We start from the raw sequence: 22,413 nt of genomic DNA, 5'->3' as shown, positions 1-22,413 counted from the left end.
TATTTCCTGTCACGATGTAATACACGATTGTAAAATGAATACATTTACGAATTTAGTTTGAAATGTTCATCTCGGGAATAATTGTTAAAATAAAAATCTGTATTTTGAAAAAGTCCGATTGAACGTTCTTTATTAACCAAAGATCGTTTATTAAGCGGTCACGTGGTGTTGAGGAAGTTTCCTTGTTGACAGGCGTGTGACTGAGGCGCTTCGGTCGGTGTCACACAAGAATGGTGTATGGTGACAATCATGGCATTTCTGAAGATTAAGGAGCGAACTAAGGAAAGGTCGGTCCTCCACCTATTCTTTTTAGCATTACACCTGCGTGCTGCTGCAGTCCCTGTTCTCGAATGGGCTAATCCATTGTGGAGGAACGTCATACTGGGCCAATTAGCTAATGAGGGACGCTGAACGTTGTTGTACCGCTAACGTGAACGAACATGTACGAAGAGTACAGTATGTGGAAGGAGATGAAGACCGTGGGGGCTGTTGGGACATGCAGTGCGAAGGATCACTGTATCATGACTTTGCTGCAGGATGGGGAAAAGTTTTTATTTCAGTTGTTGTTCTCGTATAATTTTATTGAGTCATACAGAGGGACGTTGCAGAAGTGCTTAATTGTGAAATTGCACTGACATTTTCATGAACATGACCCAGTACAGTTCTGCAAACACTGAAAACACAATATTATATTGAATATACTGTTTCTGTGTTAGTGCAAAGAGATCTGACTCTTGGTGTTCGTGGATTGTGTGATGTTAACACAAACCTGTGTAACATTGGTAGGTGTGAACACGTAGATTTGTTATTCAAATATTTGTTCAATTGGATAACTGACATGGAAAATGGATTGTTGGATGGATAGAAATGAAATGTGAAATTTTTTTTGTTCACATTTTAAGCACTGTTAAAACTGCTCTTAGATTTCGTGACAATGTTTCTGTAATAACAGTCTTCTTTTCCTTTCGGCTTGTCCCGTTAGGGGTCACCACAGCGTGTAATCTTTTTCCATCTTAGCCTATCTCCTGCGTCTTCCTCTCTAACCCCAACTGCCCTCATGTCTTCCCTCACCACATCCATCAACCTTTTCTTTGGTCTTCCTCTCTCTCGCTCTTTTGCCTGGCAGCTCCATCCTCAGCACTCTTCCACCAATATACTCACTTTCTCGCCTCTGAACATCTCCAAACCATCCAAGTCTGCTCTCTCGAATCTTGTCTCCAAAACATCCAACTTTGGTTGTCCCTCTAATGAGCTCGTTTCTAATCCCATCCAACCTGCTCACTCTGAGCGAGAACCTCAACATCTTCATTTCTGCTACCTCCAGTTCTGCTTCCTGTTGTTTCTTCAATGCCACCGTCTCTAATCCGTACATCATGGCCGGCCTCACCACTGTTTTATAAACTTTGCCCTTCATCCTAGCAGAGACTCTTCTGTCACATAACACACAGACACCTTCCGCCAGATGTTCCAACCTGCTTGGACCCTTTTCTTCACTATGTCACTGTACTATTTTAACATACTTCTCTGCCACACTAGAGTTACGCATGCAGTACCACTGTTCCTCTCTTGGTACTCTGTCATAGGGTTTCTCTAGATCCACAAAGACACAGTGTAGCTCCTTCAGACCTTTTCTGTACTTTTCCACTAGCATCCTCAAGGCAAATAATACATCTGCATCTTTTTATTCGGATTGTATTTCATTAAATATTCACTGAACTAAAATATAAATGCAACTGTTTTGTTTTCGCTCCCACTTTTCATGTGCTGGCCTCCATGATGTAAAGCCTTTTTGTACACACACAAAAGGCAATTTTCCTCAAATATCTAAATGTCTAAGTCTGTGTTCATGAACATTTCTTCTTTATCGAGATAATCCAACCCACTTCACAGGTGTGGCATTTTAAGAAGCCGCTTTCAATTTTTGCACAGGTGTATACCTTGGGCCGGCCACCATGAAAGGCCACTCTGAAATGAAGTTTTACCTTCTTGTCTGTCTCTCCGTTCATTCAAAATGAAACTGGTTGTTGTCTATAACATACCCATGCCTATGGCATTAACCCCACTGCCAGCATGGGTCACTGGATCCACTCCGTTGACGACAACAAACCCACCCACACAATGCCACACTCTGCCATCTGCCCTGAACAGTGGAAAACTAGATTAATCTCGGGAGAGAACAGTTCTCAAAAGTGGCAGACACATCGAATGTGAGCATCCGCACACGCAAGTCGGTTACGACGACAAACTGCAGTCAGGTCAAGAGACCGATGAGGACGATGATGTGCATGCAGATGAGCTTCCCTGGGAGGGTTTCTGACAGTTTGTGCAGATATTTTGGGGTTATGCAAACTGATTGTTGCAGCAGCTGTCAGGGTGGCTGGTTTCAGTCAACCTTGGTGGTGAACATGCAGGAAGTGGAGGTCCTGGGCTGGTGTTTTACACTTGGTCTGCGGTTATGAGGCCAGTTGGATATACTGCCAATGTGTCTGAAACTCCCTTGGACACGACTTATTGGAGAGAAATGAACATTCAATTCCTGGGCAATAGCTCTGGGGACATTCCCACAGTCAGTATGCCATTTGCACACTCCTTAAGAACTTGTGACATTTGTGTCACTGTGCTGGTGATCAAACTAAACTTTTCACAGTGGCCTTTTATTGTGGCCGGCCTAAGGCACACCTGTGCAGTAATCATGCTGTTTAAGAAGCATCTTGGTATTCCACACCTATGACCACAATATTTGAAGGAAATGGCCTGTTATGTATGTAGAAAGAATTTTCAATCTTGAAGCGCAGCTCAGGGAAAAATGGGAACAAAAAAGTGTTTTTATTCAGAGTCGGTCTTTGGATTTTCAACCACTAGGAATGTTATTTTTAACTACAACTGGTACAATAGTCCAAGTAAGTGTTTAATCAATTTTTGTATAATCAGTTGACTTTAATTTCATGCACATTCAACCAAATAATGAAAGCATTTGTTTCCAGAGGAATGAAGTAAAACCAGAAAACAACCGAGGCAGAGAAAAATGGCTTGACTCATAAAAAAAACAAAAAACATCATCATAGCATGAAAATATGTTGTAGTTAAAGCTATTCAACCAGAGGATCCAGTATGACATCCTATCCACCATTTGTTAACAAATACGATGATTGATATTTAATGTCTCTGCTGCAATTATCCTGATGATGCAAGTCTTGGCTAAGTCGAGTGGTGTGAGGATGATCCAATTACAGCAACGCGATTAAACGTGTCCTCATTTTGAAATGTCTTTGCATTTAATTCAAACCCTGTGTATTTTATTTACATGAATATTCTTTTCCTAAATCTTCTAGATTTTCTCTCTTGTTATTGGATTTGGAAGAGTATTATTTTGAACAGCACACTGCATACAATGTGACAAGAAGCTCAGCCAAGAAGAGGTAACTTACATTTATTCTTTACTATCGCTCTCTGCTCACATTGGTGCTGTTGTGTTCTTTTAATTCGGGAACCTCCTTGTGGACAAACAGACCTCGATTCACACAACGTAGAGCAGCTGTTCAAACATAATCTAACTCAATCATCTATTATCTTCAGTATATGATTGAGGTTTATTGTCAAACACAAAGCATACAATACAACTGCCTAGCAGATGAGAAAGTGTGTGTGTAATCCCAGAAACATTGTCAGTGCCTGTGTACTTTATCAGAAAAATTAAATAAATAAGATGTCATACACGGCGTGAAGAGAGCAAGATGGAAAAAAAGGCAAAGGCACACACACACCCACACACAATCACTCGCACAACGTGAGAAATTGTTTAATAATACTTCTGTGATATTATTGCAGTTGCAATAGATCAATTTTGTCTTTACTGCTGAAGTCTTTAAGGACATTTTCATATAAAATTGGACTGGAAACACATTGAGAGAATGAAAACACCCCACAGGAACGTCAAAGCTGTGATTTTAATCACAAGCTTGAAATAGAGTAAAATTTTGTAAAATAAATCACATTTTGATCATTATCTTTCCTGGTTTCTCCACAGCCACGAATATGCTACTTTTTTTTTCATTGTCCTTTGTTTCAGTCTTTGTCAGTGTTGTATTGAACTAAAATGTGTCAACTATTTCCCATCCAGAAAAATCCGAGGCTCCTTCAAGGTCTGTTCCAGATCAGTTATTTTTGACCCAGAAGATTTTACAGAGCCAATTTTAAAGGTTTTTTTCTTTATTTTCCTTTTTATATCATGCCTTTAACATCTGTAAGCCTGTGTGTATAATATATAGTGTACATATTGTTTATATACATACAGTACACACATAATTATGCATTGTATTTACTATAATGCAGATTCCACTCCGAGACTGTAAGCAGATTGAGTATGTAGAAAAAGAGACCAACCCGTTTAATGAGTGAGTATATGCTGTGTATACAGTGTATGTATACCTTTTTTACTCTATCCCTCCCCCATTGTGTAGTTTGTGCCTTTTTAACCCTATTTAACACAACCTTGTACATTTAATTGGAAATAGTGTCATAAGATTAGCATTTCATTCTAAAAAGAAGACAAACAACAATAAATTAACATTGTATATCTGTATGTATTATATACACACACACACACACACACACACACACACACACACACACACACACACACACCATTCGTATTCATTTTATGCATTCTTGTTTTCTCTACAGACCCAAGCCATCCTCCATTTCAATTCTATGTGAACAGGTGAGGTTATTTTTTTCAGCGATATGACTGATTTAAGATTTCTGAATTTGACTGGCCCATTCAATTAGGCCTTCCCGTTTTTCTTGGTCCAATTTTAGTTTTGATTTAATTGCTCAAATAGTGTTACTGTATTTTTTTTGCCCTAAAAGGTAAACAGTTGTGACTTTTTTTTGCAGGTTATTTACATCAAAGAAAACTGCATCATTTCTCCTTACAGAAATGAGAGAGTGAGTCTGCTGTGAACATGCTGTCAGCTATCTGTGTGTTTTTGCGTTTTTTTTTGCTGTGACAATCGATTCATGCGTTTGTTCCCTCAAGACGTGTGCCTGTGCAGAAAAATCTTTACAGTCCACAATTAGGTACACTTTTCCTTGCACATGAGCTGCATTGATCTACAAACTCCCTTTTCAAACGTTAATAATGATCAATTTTGATTAACAGCAATATTAATTTAACATTAGAGTTTATTATGGTGGTTGTAGTTAATACTCAAGTGTTCGTATGTTTTCTTAACAAAAAAATAGAGAAGGTAAAAGTACATGTGAAAAGATGTACCGATACTTTTGAATTTTTGTCTTTGTAAATGCTGATTTTGACTCAGTTCTTATATTCGGTTAATTGTGCAGGCGTACCTAACGAGTCTTTTTTTTTTTTTTTTTTTTAAACTCCAGGGAAGGTCTTGCTAATGCTGATGTCATAATTCATCCAAAGCAAGGACAGGCGTTATATTTATAATCAGACTGTCCAAACGCTTAATTTTATGTTGGTAACTCCATTTACTTTCTTAATTTGAAAGGGCATGAAGACAGTGCACTTTGAGCTGGAAGTGTGGAATAAAACAGAAGATGTCGTTCAAACGTTGCATCAAGTAAGTGGGACATTCTGGGATATTTGGGAAACAACTCTAACTTGAGCTGTATGGATTTGAATCTGAAAGTCTGTTCGTATTAACATTGATGATTTGTTTGTATTTTTCAGCTCCATAGAGCGTCCTGTCTGGAAAAGCTCGGTGACCAGACTGCCATGGTGACTTCATGCTCACTGATGGGTTAAGGGTTAATTTTCCCACATTTCAAATAAACATCATCGTCTTTGTTTTTTTTTTTTTTTTGTATAGATCACAGCCAATCTTCAGTCCCGGCTGGCAAGGACATCCTTTGACAGATTCTGGTATGTTACGCATACTCCGTGTTGAGATTGGGTTTGTGCTGAGAAAAAATATACAATCAGAAAACAAGTGTCCGATCCATTTGTTTAATGCTACAATAATGCCGGTTGTGCAATGTGAAGCTTTCAGAGCGTCGCTGAGAAGCCTCACATGGAATGTGCGGTAGAGATGGTCCTACCTCTTGTGTCCAATCCCGGCCACGTCTGCATTACGAATGAGAATCTCTACTTTCAGCCACTTAATGGCTATCCGGTGAGCTGTTTGATAGGCTAAAACATGGGTGCTTATAGTTTGACTTGGTACCTGCAGGGCAGTGCAACTCAAGAATGATGTCATTCCTTTCTCACTTCAGGAACAGGTCATTCAGATCAAACTGCATAAAGTCCGGAGGATCTACAAAAGAAGACATGGCCTCAGACCCTTGGTCAGTACATCGGTTTTGAGTTCAAATACTCATGTTCGGTGGACAAACAACATCATTTGTTTCTTCTTGTGAAGGGGCTCGAAGTGTTCTGTTCTGAGAACGACTTCTGCTCGGACATCTATCTCAAGTTTTACAATACGGCAGACAGAGATGAAATTTATTATTTTATCGCCACATTCCTAGGTGAGTAAATTCAATGCTGTACCAAAAAAAAAAAAAATCCCCAGCTCTTCCTCATTTGTTTCACAGGAGACAATCAAATATGAATCTGATTTCTATTTTTTATTCATGGCATAAATTAAAACACACAAGGAATTTGTTACTGGTCATTGGTGTCAATATACGATTAAATTTACAAGTCATATACATAAACTATACATTTACAGTTAGCCAGTTTCCGTAGCAGAGTAAGACTACGTCATCATACTGTACCAGACATGCATCATTTAAGTTGTACTTTGAGTTGTTCAGTCAGTTTTTTTGGATATAGTGGGTATGAAAATTTTTAGACCCCCTTAATATTTTCAATTTGTGATATTCCAGCCATTTGCTAGAATCATTTAAGTTCATTTCTTTTCCTCATTAATGTACTCAAAGAACCCCATATCGACAGAAAAAAAAATAATTGTTACAATTTTTGCATTTATATTAAAGAAGAAAAACTGCAATACAGTTTTTGGGAATGATGCAACAAGTTTTGCAGACTTGGGTTTGGGGATCCTCTCCCATTCCTCCTTGCAGATCCTCTCCAGTTCTGTCAGGTTGGATGGTGAACGTTGATAGACAGCCATTTTCAGGTTTCTGCAGAGTTGCTCAATTGGGTTTAAGTCAGGGCTCTGGCTGGGCCACTCAAGAACAGTTCTGAAGTTGTTTCGAACCCACTCCTTCGTTTGCTTAGTCATTGTTTTATTGGAGGGTGAACCTTCGGGCAAGTCTGAAGTCTGGTGCACTTTGGAGATGGTTTTTCTCCAGGGTATCCCTGTACATGGCTACATTGATCTTTCCTTCGATTGCAACCAGTCATCCAGTCCCTGCAGCTGAACCCCCCCACAGCATGATACTGCCACCACCATACTTCACTTTTAAACAGGTGATGAGCAGTGCCTGACTTTCTCTACACATAGCACTTATAATTAAGGCCAAAAAGTTCTATCTTGGTCTCATCAGACCAGAGAATCTTATTTCTTACCATCTTGGAGCCCTTCAGGGGATTTTTAGTAAAGTGCATGCAGGCTCTGATATTTACATTTGATTGAAATTCGAGTGATTTGCAGAGCATTTGCTCTGACATGCACTGTGAGCTGCAAGGTCTTACTATAGACTGGAATGCCTTTCCAAATCAATCCCACTCAGTAGAAATCGAACACAGCTGAATTCCAATGAAGTTGTAGAACGATTGCAAGGATGATCACAAGAAATGCACATTTATAGGTCTTGTAACACCTTTGGCCAGTGACATATTTGTGCATGACAACATGGTTTATTTGAAGGATCTTTCTGGTACAGCGGAGAATGTTTTATTCGAAGTTATCATTACAATTTTGGTAAACCTTGGTATCGAGTACATCCGTAAGTGCTTTGTGTCCCCCCCCCCCAGAGAACCACATGACAGAGCACACAGCAGAGAGTTACATGCTGCAGTGGCAGCGCGGCCACCTGAGTAACTACCAGTATCTCCTCCACCTCAACAATCTGGCTGACCGCAGCTGCAATGACCTCTCCCAGTACCCTGTTTTCCCTTGGATCCTCGCCGACTACACGAGTACACAACTGGGTGAGTTAACAGCACATGGATAAGTTGCAACAATATACACAAAAGACCAGGGCTGTCAGACTTAATGTTTGGGGGCTGCACAAATCCTAATCGCGGTTTTGCGTAATGCACATAAATGACAATATTAGTAGTTTTTTTAAAGAAAATTGATGAACATACTGCAGATTAGGAACTTTATATCTAATTGGTTGTCCTTTTACAAAACATTACAAAAATTGTAGACACAGTTTGTCCAGAATGAATTGATATCCTTCACTTGTCCTTCAGATATGACAAAAGTGGACACATTCAGGGACCTCAGCAAACCTGTTGGAGCATTAAACAAAGAGCGACTGGACCAGCTGTTGGTGAGATCCACTCTGCTACAGATTTTAATGAGATCTAATGCTGTACAAGAGGTTTATCTCTTGTACGGTGATGATGCTTGTCAAGGAAGAATTTAAGAGCATTTTTATAATGGCGGGTGTAGTTCTCAATTGTGTAGACTTACACAGGTCACAGAAACGTGAGTTCTGATCTAGCCTCTTTTTCTCAGTGTCGCTTCAGAGGCATGCCCGAGCCTCGCTTCATGTATGGCAGCCATTACTCGTCTCCCGGCTACGTCCTTTTCTACCTGGTCAGAGTCGGTAAGTCACCGACCATGTGTGGAAATGTCAGGATGTGCAGCGAGTGCTCAAAGTGTTATTGTGTATTTTGGTTCCACTCTGCACAGCTCCAGAACACATGTTGTGTTTGCAGAATGGCCGGTTTGACCATGCAGATCGCATGTTCAACAGGTAAAATGTTTTTGCATGATACAATATGCTGTGACTTGAAAAATTTTGGGGGTTTACAAAATGGAAGACTCCGTGGTGTTGATCCTATCTTTGATTTTATTTATTTTTTTTTTTTTTATTTTGGTATAATAACTGCAGTCCAAACAGACCTTTTGCGTGTAACTTTGGGAATGATCTAAAAGGGAAATATACAAGTATTTAACCGCTCAATTTCAACGGGTTTGCGTTGTTGGTATGAACCATGATAGCATTTCTCTCTTACAGCATTGGCGAAACATGGAAAAACTGCTTAGAGGGGGCGACAGACTTTAAAGAGGTATGTTTATTTGCTCAGATGCATTGACACTTTAAACCAGGGATCACCAACCTTTTCGAAATTGCCATCTTCTTGTCTACAGATTAATGTGAAGGGCAAACAGTTTGATTCAAGTCTGAAGTAACCTCAAATGATTTCTTTTACTTGTGTTATTGATAATTATTTATTTATGTGAAGACATCTATCATGTTAATGACTTGTCAAAATAATTATCATTTCATTTGGTAAGAAGGATAACTAAAATTTGCAACATTTTGAAAGCGTTTTCATGTTGAAATGATCTCTTCCACAACATTCCAACACTGGTAAACTGTTTTTAGAACAGACCCTCGCACAACATCTGGTCCTTTGGGGCTACCTGATACACGCGGGCCCCATGTTGGTGACCTCTGTGTTTTTATAAAATGTTAATGCTGTATAAATGATGCTGTTCCTCTGTACACTCATTCAGAGCATCAAACTGATGACGCTGCGACTAATTTATTTAGAAGAGTTTGAGTAATTTATCATCTGTCGTTTGGCTAAACCGTTGTAATAATTATTGTCTTTTATCACTTAGTTAATTCCAGAGTTCTATGGGGATGACTCCAGCTTCTTGGAAAACCATCTGCGTCTCAATCTGGGCCGACGCCAGAACGGCAGCTTTGTTAGCGATGTCCAGCTCCCACCTTGGGCCTCAGGTAACTCCCTGTGGACATGTGATGACATTTGTGTACCCCTTTGGATACTGCCCTACCTGCTGTACAGCTCATGTTTTAGTTACAGTAGGTACATTTTGTTTACTTATTTGGACCCTCTCAAATCTTTGAAGCCTGATGTCAATTAAAATCCTCACTTTATAGTTAATCCCAAACAGCAAAGATAGTTCCATTATCTTTACTATGAGTTGTAATATGACTCTGTGTTGTAGTAGACACCTACTACATTAAGGTTTTTGTTTATAGTTGTGTTCACATCACCTATTTGTAAAAAAATGCAGGGTTTTTTTCCCCATGATAATGGTAAATTATCAAACTATATGACAACATTTTGCTAGACTACTTGTCCTCATTACGTCTATGCGTTAGCTGCAGCATATTCCAGCTGACTTCTGGTGAGGGTGGGGTACACCCTGGACTGGTCGCAATTTGGTTGCAAAGCAGCTTGTATATGACACATTAAATATAATTTGATCAAGGGACATTAGTAAAATTATAAATATTAAATATATGTTCTATTAGGGCAATGTAGTGCTTCTTATTTGATGATCACAATCAACCATTGTAAGTATGTTATACCTGAATTAACTATTGTTACACGTACTGGGACTTGCTCCAAAAAACATAAATACTAAAGTAGCCTCATTTTGTATGCATCGTCAACAAGGAGAAAAACGCTTGCAATAATAGTCTTGTGTGCCCTTGGCAATATCTGCTGGATCATCAATCCTTGTGTTATGTTTAAGATCCATGGTAATATGAGCTTCAGGACTGCAAATTTCTGCATTCTCCTCAGATACTCGGGATTTCCTTCAGAAGCACAAGATGGCGCTGGAGAGTCAGTATGTATCAGAGCACCTGCATGAGTGGATCGACTTAGTGTTTGGTTTCAAGCAGAGAGGCAACGAAGCGGTCGAAGCCCACAACGGTAAAATGAATCCTCATCGAATACGGAAAAAGGTGGTAGACGCTTACAGTGTTGTCATCTTCTCTCAGTCTTTCACCCTCTGACCTATGAAGGCGGCATTGACTGTGACAGGTAACAAACCAAGTATGCATGAGTTATAAATAAGGAAGGGATCAGACAATGTAGCAAGTCGAGCTGCAGCATTATATGAAGTAACAAAATTGCAATAATATATGCTATAAATGCAGATGGTATCTATCTGCACATAAAATGTGATTCAATAAGAGGAACAGGAAAATACTTTACAGAGAGCCAATTTCTAACTAATTTAAATGTCAATAATACATTTGAGTGATTCTTCATGTAATATTCTAATTAGTTGATGATGAAATTGGGGATTTCGTTTGCCATAAGCCTTCTTCATCATCTAAGTTTCAAAAAATTAGTAAATGTATATTTTCCATGAATTTCACTTTTAGAATTGAATGAGTGAAATTAAGTTTTGTATCAAGTGTCAACTTTATAAACATAATATTAAAAAATTGAAGCGCTGCGCAGTTGCGTACTGGACATGCACTTAACCCCGCCACCACATTGTGTGCTTGCGAAGTATGAAGGACCCTGACCAGAGGGTGGCCATGCTGATACAAATACTGGAGTTTGGTCAGACCCCTACGCAACTCTTCACCACACCCCATCCTCAGAGGATCATGGCAAGATCCCAGAACATCACCCGGAGCCTCAGCCTCACATCGCCTGTCAGCGAACTGACCCCAGGTTAGAATTTACTTCTCCACCAGCCACCATAGTCGTTGTGTGGTTGGTTGGTTTAATACTGCATGAAATGATATACAATGTAATTGATCTAAATATAGATGTCAAGTACTGTGAGTAGTACTTTCAGTGTGTGAGGGAAAATTTAGCTTAAACTCAAATTTTATAATTCAATGCTTATTATCACTCTTCTAGTTATGTAGTTGATTAGACCGTAAACTACCAAACATTATTGAATATTTTCATTTCTATTGCTCGCCACCGCTTAAATATGAACGCATGCTTTCAGGGTCTCTGAACGAGGACTCTTCCTTTGAGGACTTGACAGAGGAGAGTCGAAAGTTGGCGTGGTCAAACATGAGCCGGCTGACACCGGCCTCCCGGCACAAGATCCATAAGGAGTATGTGAGATCAGAACCTTATTTAGTTAAAGTCCATAAACACTGGCAATACTTCAGTGTGTTTTTTTTTTTGTGGGTAATATTGTGATGAATGCACAGGGCAGTGACAGCAATCGCTGTAACGCGAGATGGTGCTTCTGTTTTCAGCACATCCCAAGGTACGTACAAGTGAGATGTCAAGAAGTCTGTACTCTACATTGATTTTTGCTTGATCACGTTTCAGACTCGACGCTTAAGATGTTCTCCAAAGAGTTAAAAGACTTTCAAAGGAGCATGTCTTTCTCCAATATGGTAAGTATCTCACCCTTACCTCCACCCCACTGCAGACATCTTGGCATGCAGGTTTTACTAGCGTTAAATTGCAGTTTGGTACCTGCAGTGTAAATCCAGCTCGAGTCTCTCAACTGTCTTTTTTTTTTTTTTTTTAGGCTTTATCATCATGCCTGATGCTGGCAGATGGTCAAATTGTGGTCTGTTCTTCGTGGGACAATAATGTGTATGTATAATATATTAAGTCCAGTGTGTCTACTGTAGCTGCATTTATGTCTTCTTCTGACCTTCTCTTTTCTGTCCTGAAGTTACTTCTATTCCATCCCTTACGGGAGGCGACAGGACACGCTGATGGGTCACGACGACGCCGTCAGTAAAGTGCTTTGGTCCAATGACAAGCTTTACACGGCGTCTTGGGATTCAACTGTCAAGGTGCAAAGATGGAAAGATACACACGCGATATTCCCTCATCAGAAAGGTGAGATCAGTGGAGAGAGGACTTACGTCCTTGTTCACGTCTCAGGTGTGGCAGTGTGATCCTGCTGTTTTGTGCAGTCAAAAGAGATCACAATTTGAGCTGCTGGCTGAATTGGAACATGATGCAGGGGTGAGTTGGTCATATTATGATCATCACAATGACAAATATAGTGCTACATCATCTTAAATGTTGACCAAGATTGTAACTCCGTTTCCTCATATAGTCATGTCTGAAAAACATAATCGCTTACAATTACCTGTGAATCAATAACTTGTTAATGCACGTTAATAGTATGTAGTGTTCTACCTGGTTTTAACATTTTCTTTTTCATTACTCCCGTAATAGTAACGTCTTTACTGTCCAAAATTCAGGTCAATGCTATTGGATTGAATCCATCGGGGACTCTGCTGGTATCAGGATGTAAAGATGGGGCCGTTACCATCTGGGACACAGACACATACGGCACCCTTCAGCAACTCGACTGCCATGCTGCCACTGTCCACTGTGTGTCGTTCAGTCCGGGTAAGATGGCTTATTCTTATAGAATTGACATCAAATAACTAATATCAAAGTGTGGCCCACATCTCCCTCAGAATTCTGAGGACCAGGGTTCAAATCCCGGCCCCGCTTGTGTGGAGTTTGCATGTTCTTCCCTTGTTTATATTTGCCCTGCAATTGGCTGGTAACCAATTCAAGGTAGACCCTCCCTCCGCCACAACCAAACACACACGGTTAAAGGGTTGCAATTGGCTATATATCCCACAAGATGCTGCCAAAGCACTACTTTTGTCGAATAGAAGCTCCTTAACTCACTTCAGTAAGGTTTTCTAATGCCAACCACAAGCATCAAAGCATTGGTTTTATTATATAGGTGAGTTTTTCAGCAAATAAGAGGATAGGTTCTGCCAAAATGTCACTGTATTGATTCTGTATGTTCATCAGCTAACCTTTACAACCTTAATGAGCGCCAATACAAAAACTGTATCATCTAATTTCAATCAACTGATGCAATGTGTTTAACCTGGCAGTGAGAGTAGCAAGTGTACTGTGTATTTTTAATGGGTGCACACCTCAAGCTTGACTTTTAGCCAGACAGGAAGAAAACAACTGGCAGTGAAGGCTGAAGTGTTTTGTTCTATTCAGACAGTCGACACGTTCTCAGCATTGGCGCCGACTCCTTCATGAAGGTGACTGACGTTCAGACGGGAATGGTGATCTCCTCCGTGAAATCGGAGGAGGAGCTCAGGTAACGTCATCGTGATCACGGAGAAGAAATGCGTCTCAAATTAAATCCTTATTTGGCTTGTTTGTATACATCAGATGTTTCTGCTGGGATGGAAACTCGGTGCTGTGTGGGGGCCAGTCCGGTGACCTCCTGCTCTGGGACTTGATGAGCAGCACTGTAACCTCCAAGATCTCAGCACATTCAGGTACAGCTCTCTCCCCCAGCACACACAATCACACACATTGTAATGGCTTTGCTAGTGACATGCTGGAGTAAAAGAAATAGCAATACTGTATATGCTCTGGCCTGACTCATGTGGATTTTTTTTGAGGCAGATTCTGATATTTGGCAGAGTAAAATTCTGACACCTGATTAATTGGGTGTTTGATTAAAAAAAAAAAAAATCTATTATGTTCTAAAACCATTTTGGGTCCCTTAACGCCTACAGCAATAAAAGTATGAATTATTGTGAGAACATTTTCGTGTTTTATTACACGTTATTCATTAATATTTTTCCAATTAGGAAAAAAAATGAGCTGATTTTTGTATTTTGATTTTATATTATAGGGTGTTGAGAGAAAAATGCCATTTTTATGCCAATTTGAAAAGGGCTGTCTCGCTGATTAATCAATCATGTTTTTATGTGGTATACAAATGAGACAATGGGGAAAAAAAGTTGGGAAATACATTTCTCTTTTTTTTTCTTATTGTGTGTGTTTGTCTCTATGTGTTGTGTATCTCTGCATCTTCATGTTTGTCTCGTGTGTGTCCTCAGGTCCAGTCACAGCTATGTGGATGAACGAGCTGTGCGCCACAGTGATCACAGGCGGAGAGGACAGAGAAGTCATCTACTGGAAGCTCCACAGTTAGAGTGCAGATTCTGCAGAATATGTATTTTTTCTTTTTTTTTGTAAAGTAAAGCCATCAATGCAATACAATGGGGAAGTCAAAAGACCCCCAAATCTTCAGCAATTTGTTACAAGCACAGCAGGTCCATCCATGTTAGCATATTGCTGTCTGTATATTGAGATAAAAATGTCCAATTACAGTTTTGTACATGGCAATAAGAAGCTGCTAAGTTTTTTTTTTTTTTTTTTTTTTCCCCTCCCTCGCGTCTGCATTTTTTTTTCCAAAATGCTGTGTTTCTTTAGCTGAATTCTTTGGGGATTTTTGCAAAATTTGCAATGCTTATATGCTGCTCAGATGTTTGAGAAAAAAATGAAAAGGAAACAAACCTTCCCCGTCTTTGGTACCTTTACTCTATATTGTACTTGTTACATTTCTGTATATTACGTAGAAGCATGAAAGACCTTCTTGGGTCACTTTTCAGTATTGTCATACATGCTTAAAAATACACATTCACATTATATAAGCATATTGAAACAATTCCCAAAATACACAAAAATTAAAAAATCCAATATGTTAATTATCATGTCTGTAATCATTTGATGCCAGTCCACATTCAGTTGAACCTCTTCCCAGTCTGTTTCACTGGTTCTGCGTTTGTTTCTGTGAAGACAAAACCAGACATGACATACGGTGACATCTGCTCCCAGATCATTTACTAAACTCTTCACTGATCAAATATTTAAGACCTGGCTTTGACACTCATGACTATTCCAAGCTCTTTACAAACGCTTACGCTGAGGTTAGCTACCTTGAGTTTGTGCAAGTTGGCAAATGCTTTCATAATCTTTGGTGTTGGTGGTTTTGGACCAAAAAGAGCCAGACCTTTTGGCTTTTCCTCATCTTTAACACCTGTGGGAGCTTTGGCCTTGGTCAGTTTCCTTGAGACAAATGCACACAAAAATAAATATGCACATACACACATTTACATCCTAATAATCAGCAATGCAGAGAAAATACACAATACCTTCCTAAATAGTAAATACAAAGTGCATGGACACAAGCAAACTTCCATTATGCCAACTGAGTGGAAAATGGCCATAAGCAACCAATAAAATGATTTCCGGTCATTTCAGGGCATGACTTACCTTCCCTTCCTGGCCAGAACCTTTTGAGACTCAGGGTAGTGCACCAGGATATCAAACAAATCCTTCTTCTCCAAAACAAAGAGGTTAGCGAAGCCATACGCTTTTACATTTGCCGTCCGTCTGTTGCCTCCATCTTTGGCAGACTGCAGTAGACTGATATAAAGGCAAAAATAGAAACCCAAGTATGGAGCCAATTCTCGCTTACATGATCCAAAATTTTAATGTCGAAACAAGTTTAAAGGAGACACAAAAACATTTCTGAGAAAATCATTTACTGTAATGCTGTGCAGTTCATATTTATATAGTGATTAATTGCACTACTTCTAATAATTATAGTAATGATAAGATATTGGATTACTTGCCTAAGCAATCAAAGCAAAGCATTTTCATCTTTATAAAAGGTCATTTTTTTTGGTGTGTGTTTTGGTTAAGATAAGTAGATAATTCATTTGTACCTGAGCTGGTGTATGAACAAGCGCACTTACCTGATCTCTCCAAACACAGAGCCAGCCTTGAGTGTGACAAACACTATACTGTTATCAGGTCCTCCCACTACCTGCACCGCTCCACTTTTGATGATATACATCTCTTTACCGATGTCGCCCTGAAGCGAGATTACAGGATGTCTGATTTAGGACAACCAAGTCTTGGCTTTACTATTATTGGCTTCTTTCTGGTCATTATCGCCCTATGTAGCCTGTTTAGAGATGCCCCAGAGTACCAAGTAAATGTACCCACTTTCTTCACGACAAAATCTCCAGGAAGAAAGACAATAGATTTGAGCCTCAGTAGCATGTCCACCAACATCTGCTGGTCACAGCCCTGGAAGAAACAATATATTGAAACCATTTACCAGGACATTTGCTCTCATTTTTGCACTTAAAAAAAATGTCATGTACAGTTTGTAATTCTGGTTCTGAAGTAGGTTGGCAAATTTCCAGACCCTTTCCATCGCAATTTAGGAGCAGAATTTAGTATTCAAAGTATTCATTAAAGTATGCAAAGTTACACTCACAATGAGGATGAAAGCAAATTGACTGGTGGGGAGGCAGAGTGAGCAGTGAGTCATTTTCATGATATTGACTTGCCCCTCCCCAAAACAGAGTGATTTCAACCAGGGTTTTAAACGTGTCCTCAAATTGTTTATCCTCTATTAAGTGTTTTAAATTGTGATTATTTTTTAAATGTCCTTAAACTGTTCTAGACTAACCAGCTAATATGAACATTTCCATATTATTCCACATATTTTCATTCATACCCATCAAAAGTGTGCAGGTGGTAAGTTTACACTACACAAGGGTATAGCTCAGAAGTCAACCTCGAGTCACCTGAAAGAGAGCAATCTTCTGGAAGGTAGCCAGGTTTATGTCCACAGCAATGGCGGTTCTCATCACAAGAGGCATCTTATCCAGCAGCTCGGACTCATCTGAAGGTAATAAACCTCCTGAATACTTTTTCTGTGATTTACAATTCAAGGTGTACTGGGAGTGCTCACCAAGCATGCCCTGAGCAGCCCAGGTGTAGTTGTACCAGGTCCTTATTCTGTTCTGGACATACTTTGGAATCGTGTAGGTGTTCATGTAAGATACACAGCCATCCATGGATGCCCGAAAATACGTCTGACCTGCCGTTGCTGCTCCAATGACATCTCTCATCTGTAATTCGGAAAGATGAAGATTGTTAAGAAGAAGAAGCAGCAACTATTGACAGATAATGGTTAAGATGATACTGACCTGCCCAATCAGGCTGGAGAACACAAAGACACCAAGGAAAAAGTTGGTCATTTGGAAGGCAATCTCAAAGATGGTTGTAGGCTCTGGTAGCCCACCGATGTTGATCAGGCTGCGCACTGCAAAGTAATAGCAGCGTATGTACCTGCCGAAGACAAACAGAATAAATTAGTTTGGGATTTAAGATTGCATTAAAGATTTGCTACAATGATACGACATATTACCATGAATAATATAAATCTATCCATCTATTTTCCATATCAGTTATCCTTTTTAGGAGCCCATCTTTGCTAACTTTGGCTGAGAGGCGGGTACACTTTGGACTGGTCATCCGCCAAATGCAGGGCACAGAGAGACAATCATTCACACACTCATCTTCACTCCAATGGACAATTTAAAATCTTCGGTGAACCTCATGTATGTCTTCCAAACGTCAAAGCACTACTACTATTGCAGTAGTTACTAGTTTAATCCTTTTCAGCACCTCGGACAGAGTTGATGACAGTGTCTCAACGGGGCAATGGAGAGCAACATCACCACACTTCATTGCCAGCGTCAATCAAAAATGAAGAGCACGTACGCAATCCCCTTTCCGTTGTAGACCCATGTAGTGGTGTTAAGGCCCTGGTGGACGGAGGCAACGTAGAAAGCACACGCATTGAGATGGAGGCTGTAGAGCAGGTAGCCTGTGGTCCGAGCCACTCTTTGTTGAAATGAGAAAAATCATGACACTGAGATGAAAAATCATTGCAAGAACAGTATAGATAACCTTTGTTGACAACGGGAAAAATAAATGATACAGAACAGTTCTGAAAAAATAGATGGATAAAGTCCCACCAAAAACGATATTTCTGGGTCGTCTGTTTAAAATCGCGACCCATTCCTACTAGAGCAGTGCAGGAAAGTCTATAAAGCCAATACATGGAGTCCTTGGTTTCCATGATTTCTGATCCTATGGTTGCCAAGTAACACAAGCAAGTATGTAATTCGGAAAGGGTACAAACCTTAATGCTAATCTAGTATGCTAACAAATTATGAACTCATGATTACAGTTCATGTTTGTATGAAAAACATTTGTAGACCTTCAAATGTCACATGTCGGGATTGTAGTAGACCGCAGGCCCTTCTGTATGATTAATAATGGAAACGATTACAGCAGATCTTACCTCCAGATGTAGGCTTTGGCCATGATGCTTTCAAGTCGATCACTAAATTCAAAGAACGACTCAATCTGTGGCACAAAGGGACATCCGAGAATGAAAATGTAGATTTTCGTGAATACAAGAAAATAATCAATGACCTGCCTACCCTCATGAAGCGGTTGAGTCTGTAAATGGTAGAGAATTGAAAGTGTAGGCAGAGAAGGTCAAAGGGGAGGATGGAGATGATGTCAGTCTACAAAGGACAAAATAAGAATTGGCTAGAATCGATTCAAGAGCTTTCATATCCTTAATACTCACCTTAAATCGAGTCGATTTCCGATAATGTTCTTTTGTCATGGCCCTGTCTTTCTGCAAAGTGAAAATATATTAATTTGGAAAAAAAAAGTTTTCCCATCACATCATCTTTAATATAATTGGACTCACAATAATATCCCCAGTTTTGACAAACTGAAGCCGAGGCTGCCAAACCATGATGTCTACAAAATTCACTAGGTCGCTCAGGATGTCAAAAACTATCCAGTATCGGTTTGCCGTGTCGTTATGGAAGGGGAAAGCCAAGCGGGCGGAGCAAAACCAAATATTGTAGTTGTATGCCACTGCTACAATGGCCAACCAAGCGATGTAACGGCGATCTGAGGAGACAAAGAAGCTATTAAATCAGTATTTCAATGCATTTCTTTGTTCTCTTTGGGTCATATTTTCAGAAGTTGAAAAAGGCACACAGATGGAAGATTTTCTGGCCACGCGCATTCTCTCAAGCCTTTACCGCCCTCTTGCCTCAAGCAACGTTGTTGGGCCAACCCAAAACTGTGGACTTAAACACTTTCCCTCTGCACATTTTGATTTAGTTAACTGCCAGGCAAGATGCCGGCGACAGCTGACAGTGCAGGACACACCTTGCCCACAACGCTTACCTACGGCATCGGTGCTGCATTCCCAAACGCCCAATGACCGCAAAGTGTCCCTGTCACATTTACGCCATCAGTTGAGTGTCAACAAACGTATTCATTTTTGAAAAATATTGGGTCCAGCTGGCTTCTTTTCACCACTCCTCTAAACATTTGTTCAGCAAAGTATTTGATGCATTTACTTGTATTGGGTTTATTTCATACAGAATTAAAAAAAAAAAAAAACATACTGTCCTCCAAAATGTAGGATGTTCGATGGAGTGGTTCATGTCTCAATGGTTGTGACACCTGCACTATAAGGAAGAGTTTTTCATATTTAAAGGTGCTCTACGGTATTTTTTCCAAATGGATTTTTACACAAGCGTGCACAAATTTCCAGTTAAGACATGATGGGTGTGTCAGAAGTCCAGACAGGAGAATGTGTGCATGTTAAAGGTGTGCAAGCATGCCGTGTATAAAAAGACTTTCACAGTCGCCTCAAATAGGAGAAAAAGGTAGTAACTGTATTTTGTTCTCACCTACCAGTAAACGGGTCTATGGTGCATCCCAGTACTTTATCCAGCTTTTCTTCTATAGGCCGGAAGAGGGTGTCCAAGTAGGAAAAGACGACACCTGGGAGGCGCTTGCCTTTCTTCCTGGCCTCCTCTGCCAATCTTTCCTCTTCTGCTTTTTTCTCTGCCTCCAGCCTCTTCTCCTCATCCTTCTTTTTCTTCTCCTCTGCCTTTTTGGCAGCCTCCTCCGCCTTCTTCTTTTCCGCTTCTTCTTTTGCTATTCGCTCCTCTTCCTTCAGTCTGTAGTATTCCTCCTTCTTCAGGATGGGAGCTGAGGACACAAAGCAGCGCTAACTTCCGTGATACTGAGGCCTCCTGTGTACATATTTGTTTTTGTCCGTACTTACTGACAGGTGGACTGATTTCTGGAGAGCTGGCATATGGATCAATGACTTTCTCTTTGAGTGTCTCCGTTCGCTCCCTCATCGTCTTGACCAACCATCTGAGAGTTTCGTCTGTGTAACGGAAGTAAACAACAGGAGGTGGAGGAGGTGATGCTGCATTCGCTTCACTGAGAATATGATTGAAAGGTGACAAGAGATTATTATTTTATCTTCTGTATTAAAAGAAAATAATGCAACGCTAATGTTTGACTATTCCTGGTGAAAAGCACCCCAAAGCTAATAATCTCTTCTAACGTTTGAGAGTCATATAATTACAAATACACACCTGACGAAATATTTCATCTCAAAGAAAAATGTGTTTTCTACTCAACCTTTTTTCTGAGGTGGAAGGGCCAATAAAATTGGCATCTTCTGTTTCTCAGATAAATTCACAAAAGGTTAGTGCATTTTTTTGGGGGGGGGTTTCTGTTTTTTTTTTTTTTTGTAATGATAATTGCACACAGAAACATACAGAAACGAATTGGAACTATCAGCACTGTGCTGTGCATGTACAGATTGGGCAGATTAAGCCATTAACCATCATTAAGTATTAAGCAGGGTTGATCGGTCAAGTCAACCTTGTTTGGCATACGAGTCTCTGTTAGTCTGCAACAACACTTTCATTTGTTGTTGACACCAGTCCTTTTACTTGCACACATTATTGAATGATTTGCTGATCAGATACTTGAAATTTGTTTTCGTCTGGGCATGAGCTTCCATCAAGAGTCAAATTTATCCGGTTTTGTTTAAGGACAAACATTATTTATAAATTCTTACCCTCCTGCTCCCTCTGGACTGACAGCATCTACAGGAGCTGCTGGAGCAGCTGAAGCAGGACCTGATTGGAAAAACAAGAACAATTAAAAAAAAAAAAAAAAACACCAGACCAAAAATCTTATCCCTATGATGATTCCTATGTGAACTAACAACATCACCATTATTCCATCACATGATAGAATGTCTTTGTTCTGCATTATACTATATATATAAACATTCAAAATAAGCCATGACAAAAAAAAGTCTTGCAACATTGCAAGCACAATTTACTTCTACCTTTACAAATTACCTGACTTTGGCTGTTCTTTCTTGGTTTCTTCCTCTTTCTTTTCTTCAACTTGTTTGTTCTCTCCTTTTGTTGGTTCTTCTTTCCTTTCCTCCTCTTGCTTCACATCCTCCTTTGGTTGCGTGGTCTCTTGCTTTGTTTCAAGAGGCTGCTGACATAAAACCAACCCAATTCAAAAGGAGGCACCTGCCATCTCCGGGAATGTCAGCTGTTCATTGTACACACTGTATTGCTGAAAATGTAATGGACGTACCCCAAATGAAAAGGCAAGACAAACATGTTTAGGCAGTGAAAGACATCCAAGGCTTACCTTAGCTGGTGGAATGGCCGGAGATGGCTCAGGAGCAGCCTGGGCTGCCGGGGGCTCAGGAGCCCCGACTAACTTTTTTAATCTTGTGAACATGGCAGTCGTCTTCAGGCTGCTGTCAACAAACCCCCCGAACTTGTTTTGTGACTCGAAGAATCCTGGGACACCGCGGCGTTGTCCGACTCTCACAACAACAAACAAGGGACTGACGCAATTAATTCCTCTAACTCGAATAATTCCTTCTGACCGCTCCCTTCTTTTGGAGTCGTCCATAGAGAAGTCTTCACTAACAGTCACTACCAAGAAAGTTTAAGAGTTTCCCGTTGGGTTAGAAATTGTAACATGTTCATCGTCTTAATATAAGCAAACATATATGATAAAAA

General features: G+C 40.0%; 2 protein-coding genes across 2 annotated transcripts; one reads left to right on the top strand and one right to left on the bottom strand.

Annotated features, from left to right (window-relative positions):
- The first annotated feature begins 159 nt into the window (after nucleotides 1–159).
- On the top strand, nucleotides 160–14,835 carry nsmaf (neutral sphingomyelinase (N-SMase) activation associated factor). The gene is made up of 31 exons (XM_061805646.1): nucleotides 160–287; nucleotides 3,333–3,419; nucleotides 4,121–4,199; nucleotides 4,333–4,394; nucleotides 4,684–4,720; nucleotides 4,897–4,947; nucleotides 5,517–5,588; nucleotides 5,699–5,746; nucleotides 5,838–5,890; nucleotides 6,011–6,140; nucleotides 6,241–6,312; nucleotides 6,387–6,495; nucleotides 7,910–8,086; nucleotides 8,354–8,433; nucleotides 8,622–8,712; nucleotides 8,799–8,862; nucleotides 9,127–9,178; nucleotides 9,738–9,858; nucleotides 10,673–10,804; nucleotides 10,873–10,915; nucleotides 11,394–11,560; nucleotides 11,847–11,958; nucleotides 12,058–12,116; nucleotides 12,182–12,249; nucleotides 12,387–12,454; nucleotides 12,537–12,660; nucleotides 12,752–12,835; nucleotides 13,078–13,228; nucleotides 13,850–13,952; nucleotides 14,027–14,136; nucleotides 14,707–14,835. The coding sequence occupies exons 1-31, from the start codon at nucleotides 238–240 to the stop codon at nucleotides 14,799–14,801; spliced, it is 2,751 nt and encodes a 916-aa protein (XP_061661630.1). The 5' UTR covers nucleotides 160–237; the 3' UTR covers nucleotides 14,802–14,835.
- Nucleotides 14,836–15,320: 485 nt separating this feature from the next.
- LOC133493036 (cyclic nucleotide-gated cation channel beta-3-like) lies at nucleotides 15,321–22,303 on the bottom strand. Its single transcript, XM_061805956.1, has 18 exons — nucleotides 22,034–22,303; nucleotides 21,727–21,871; nucleotides 21,438–21,498; nucleotides 20,625–20,788; nucleotides 20,249–20,548; nucleotides 19,242–19,450; nucleotides 19,116–19,166; nucleotides 18,964–19,050; nucleotides 18,822–18,886; nucleotides 18,236–18,358; nucleotides 17,659–17,800; nucleotides 17,421–17,580; nucleotides 17,254–17,351; nucleotides 16,664–16,747; nucleotides 16,411–16,529; nucleotides 15,926–16,078; nucleotides 15,589–15,718; nucleotides 15,321–15,440 (listed from the first exon to the last, which is right to left on the bottom strand). Exons 1-18 carry the CDS (start codon nucleotides 22,301–22,303, stop codon nucleotides 15,420–15,422), a joined length of 2,382 nt encoding a protein of 793 aa, XP_061661940.1. The 3' UTR covers nucleotides 15,321–15,419.
- Between the last annotated feature and the right edge of the window lie 110 nt (nucleotides 22,304–22,413).

Source organism: Syngnathoides biaculeatus, chromosome 19 (assembly GCF_019802595.1).
Source record: "Syngnathoides biaculeatus isolate LvHL_M chromosome 19, ASM1980259v1, whole genome shotgun sequence".
NCBI lineage: Eukaryota > Metazoa > Chordata > Actinopteri > Syngnathiformes > Syngnathidae > Syngnathoides > Syngnathoides biaculeatus.
This window is presented reverse-complemented; position numbering and strand designations above follow the sequence as displayed.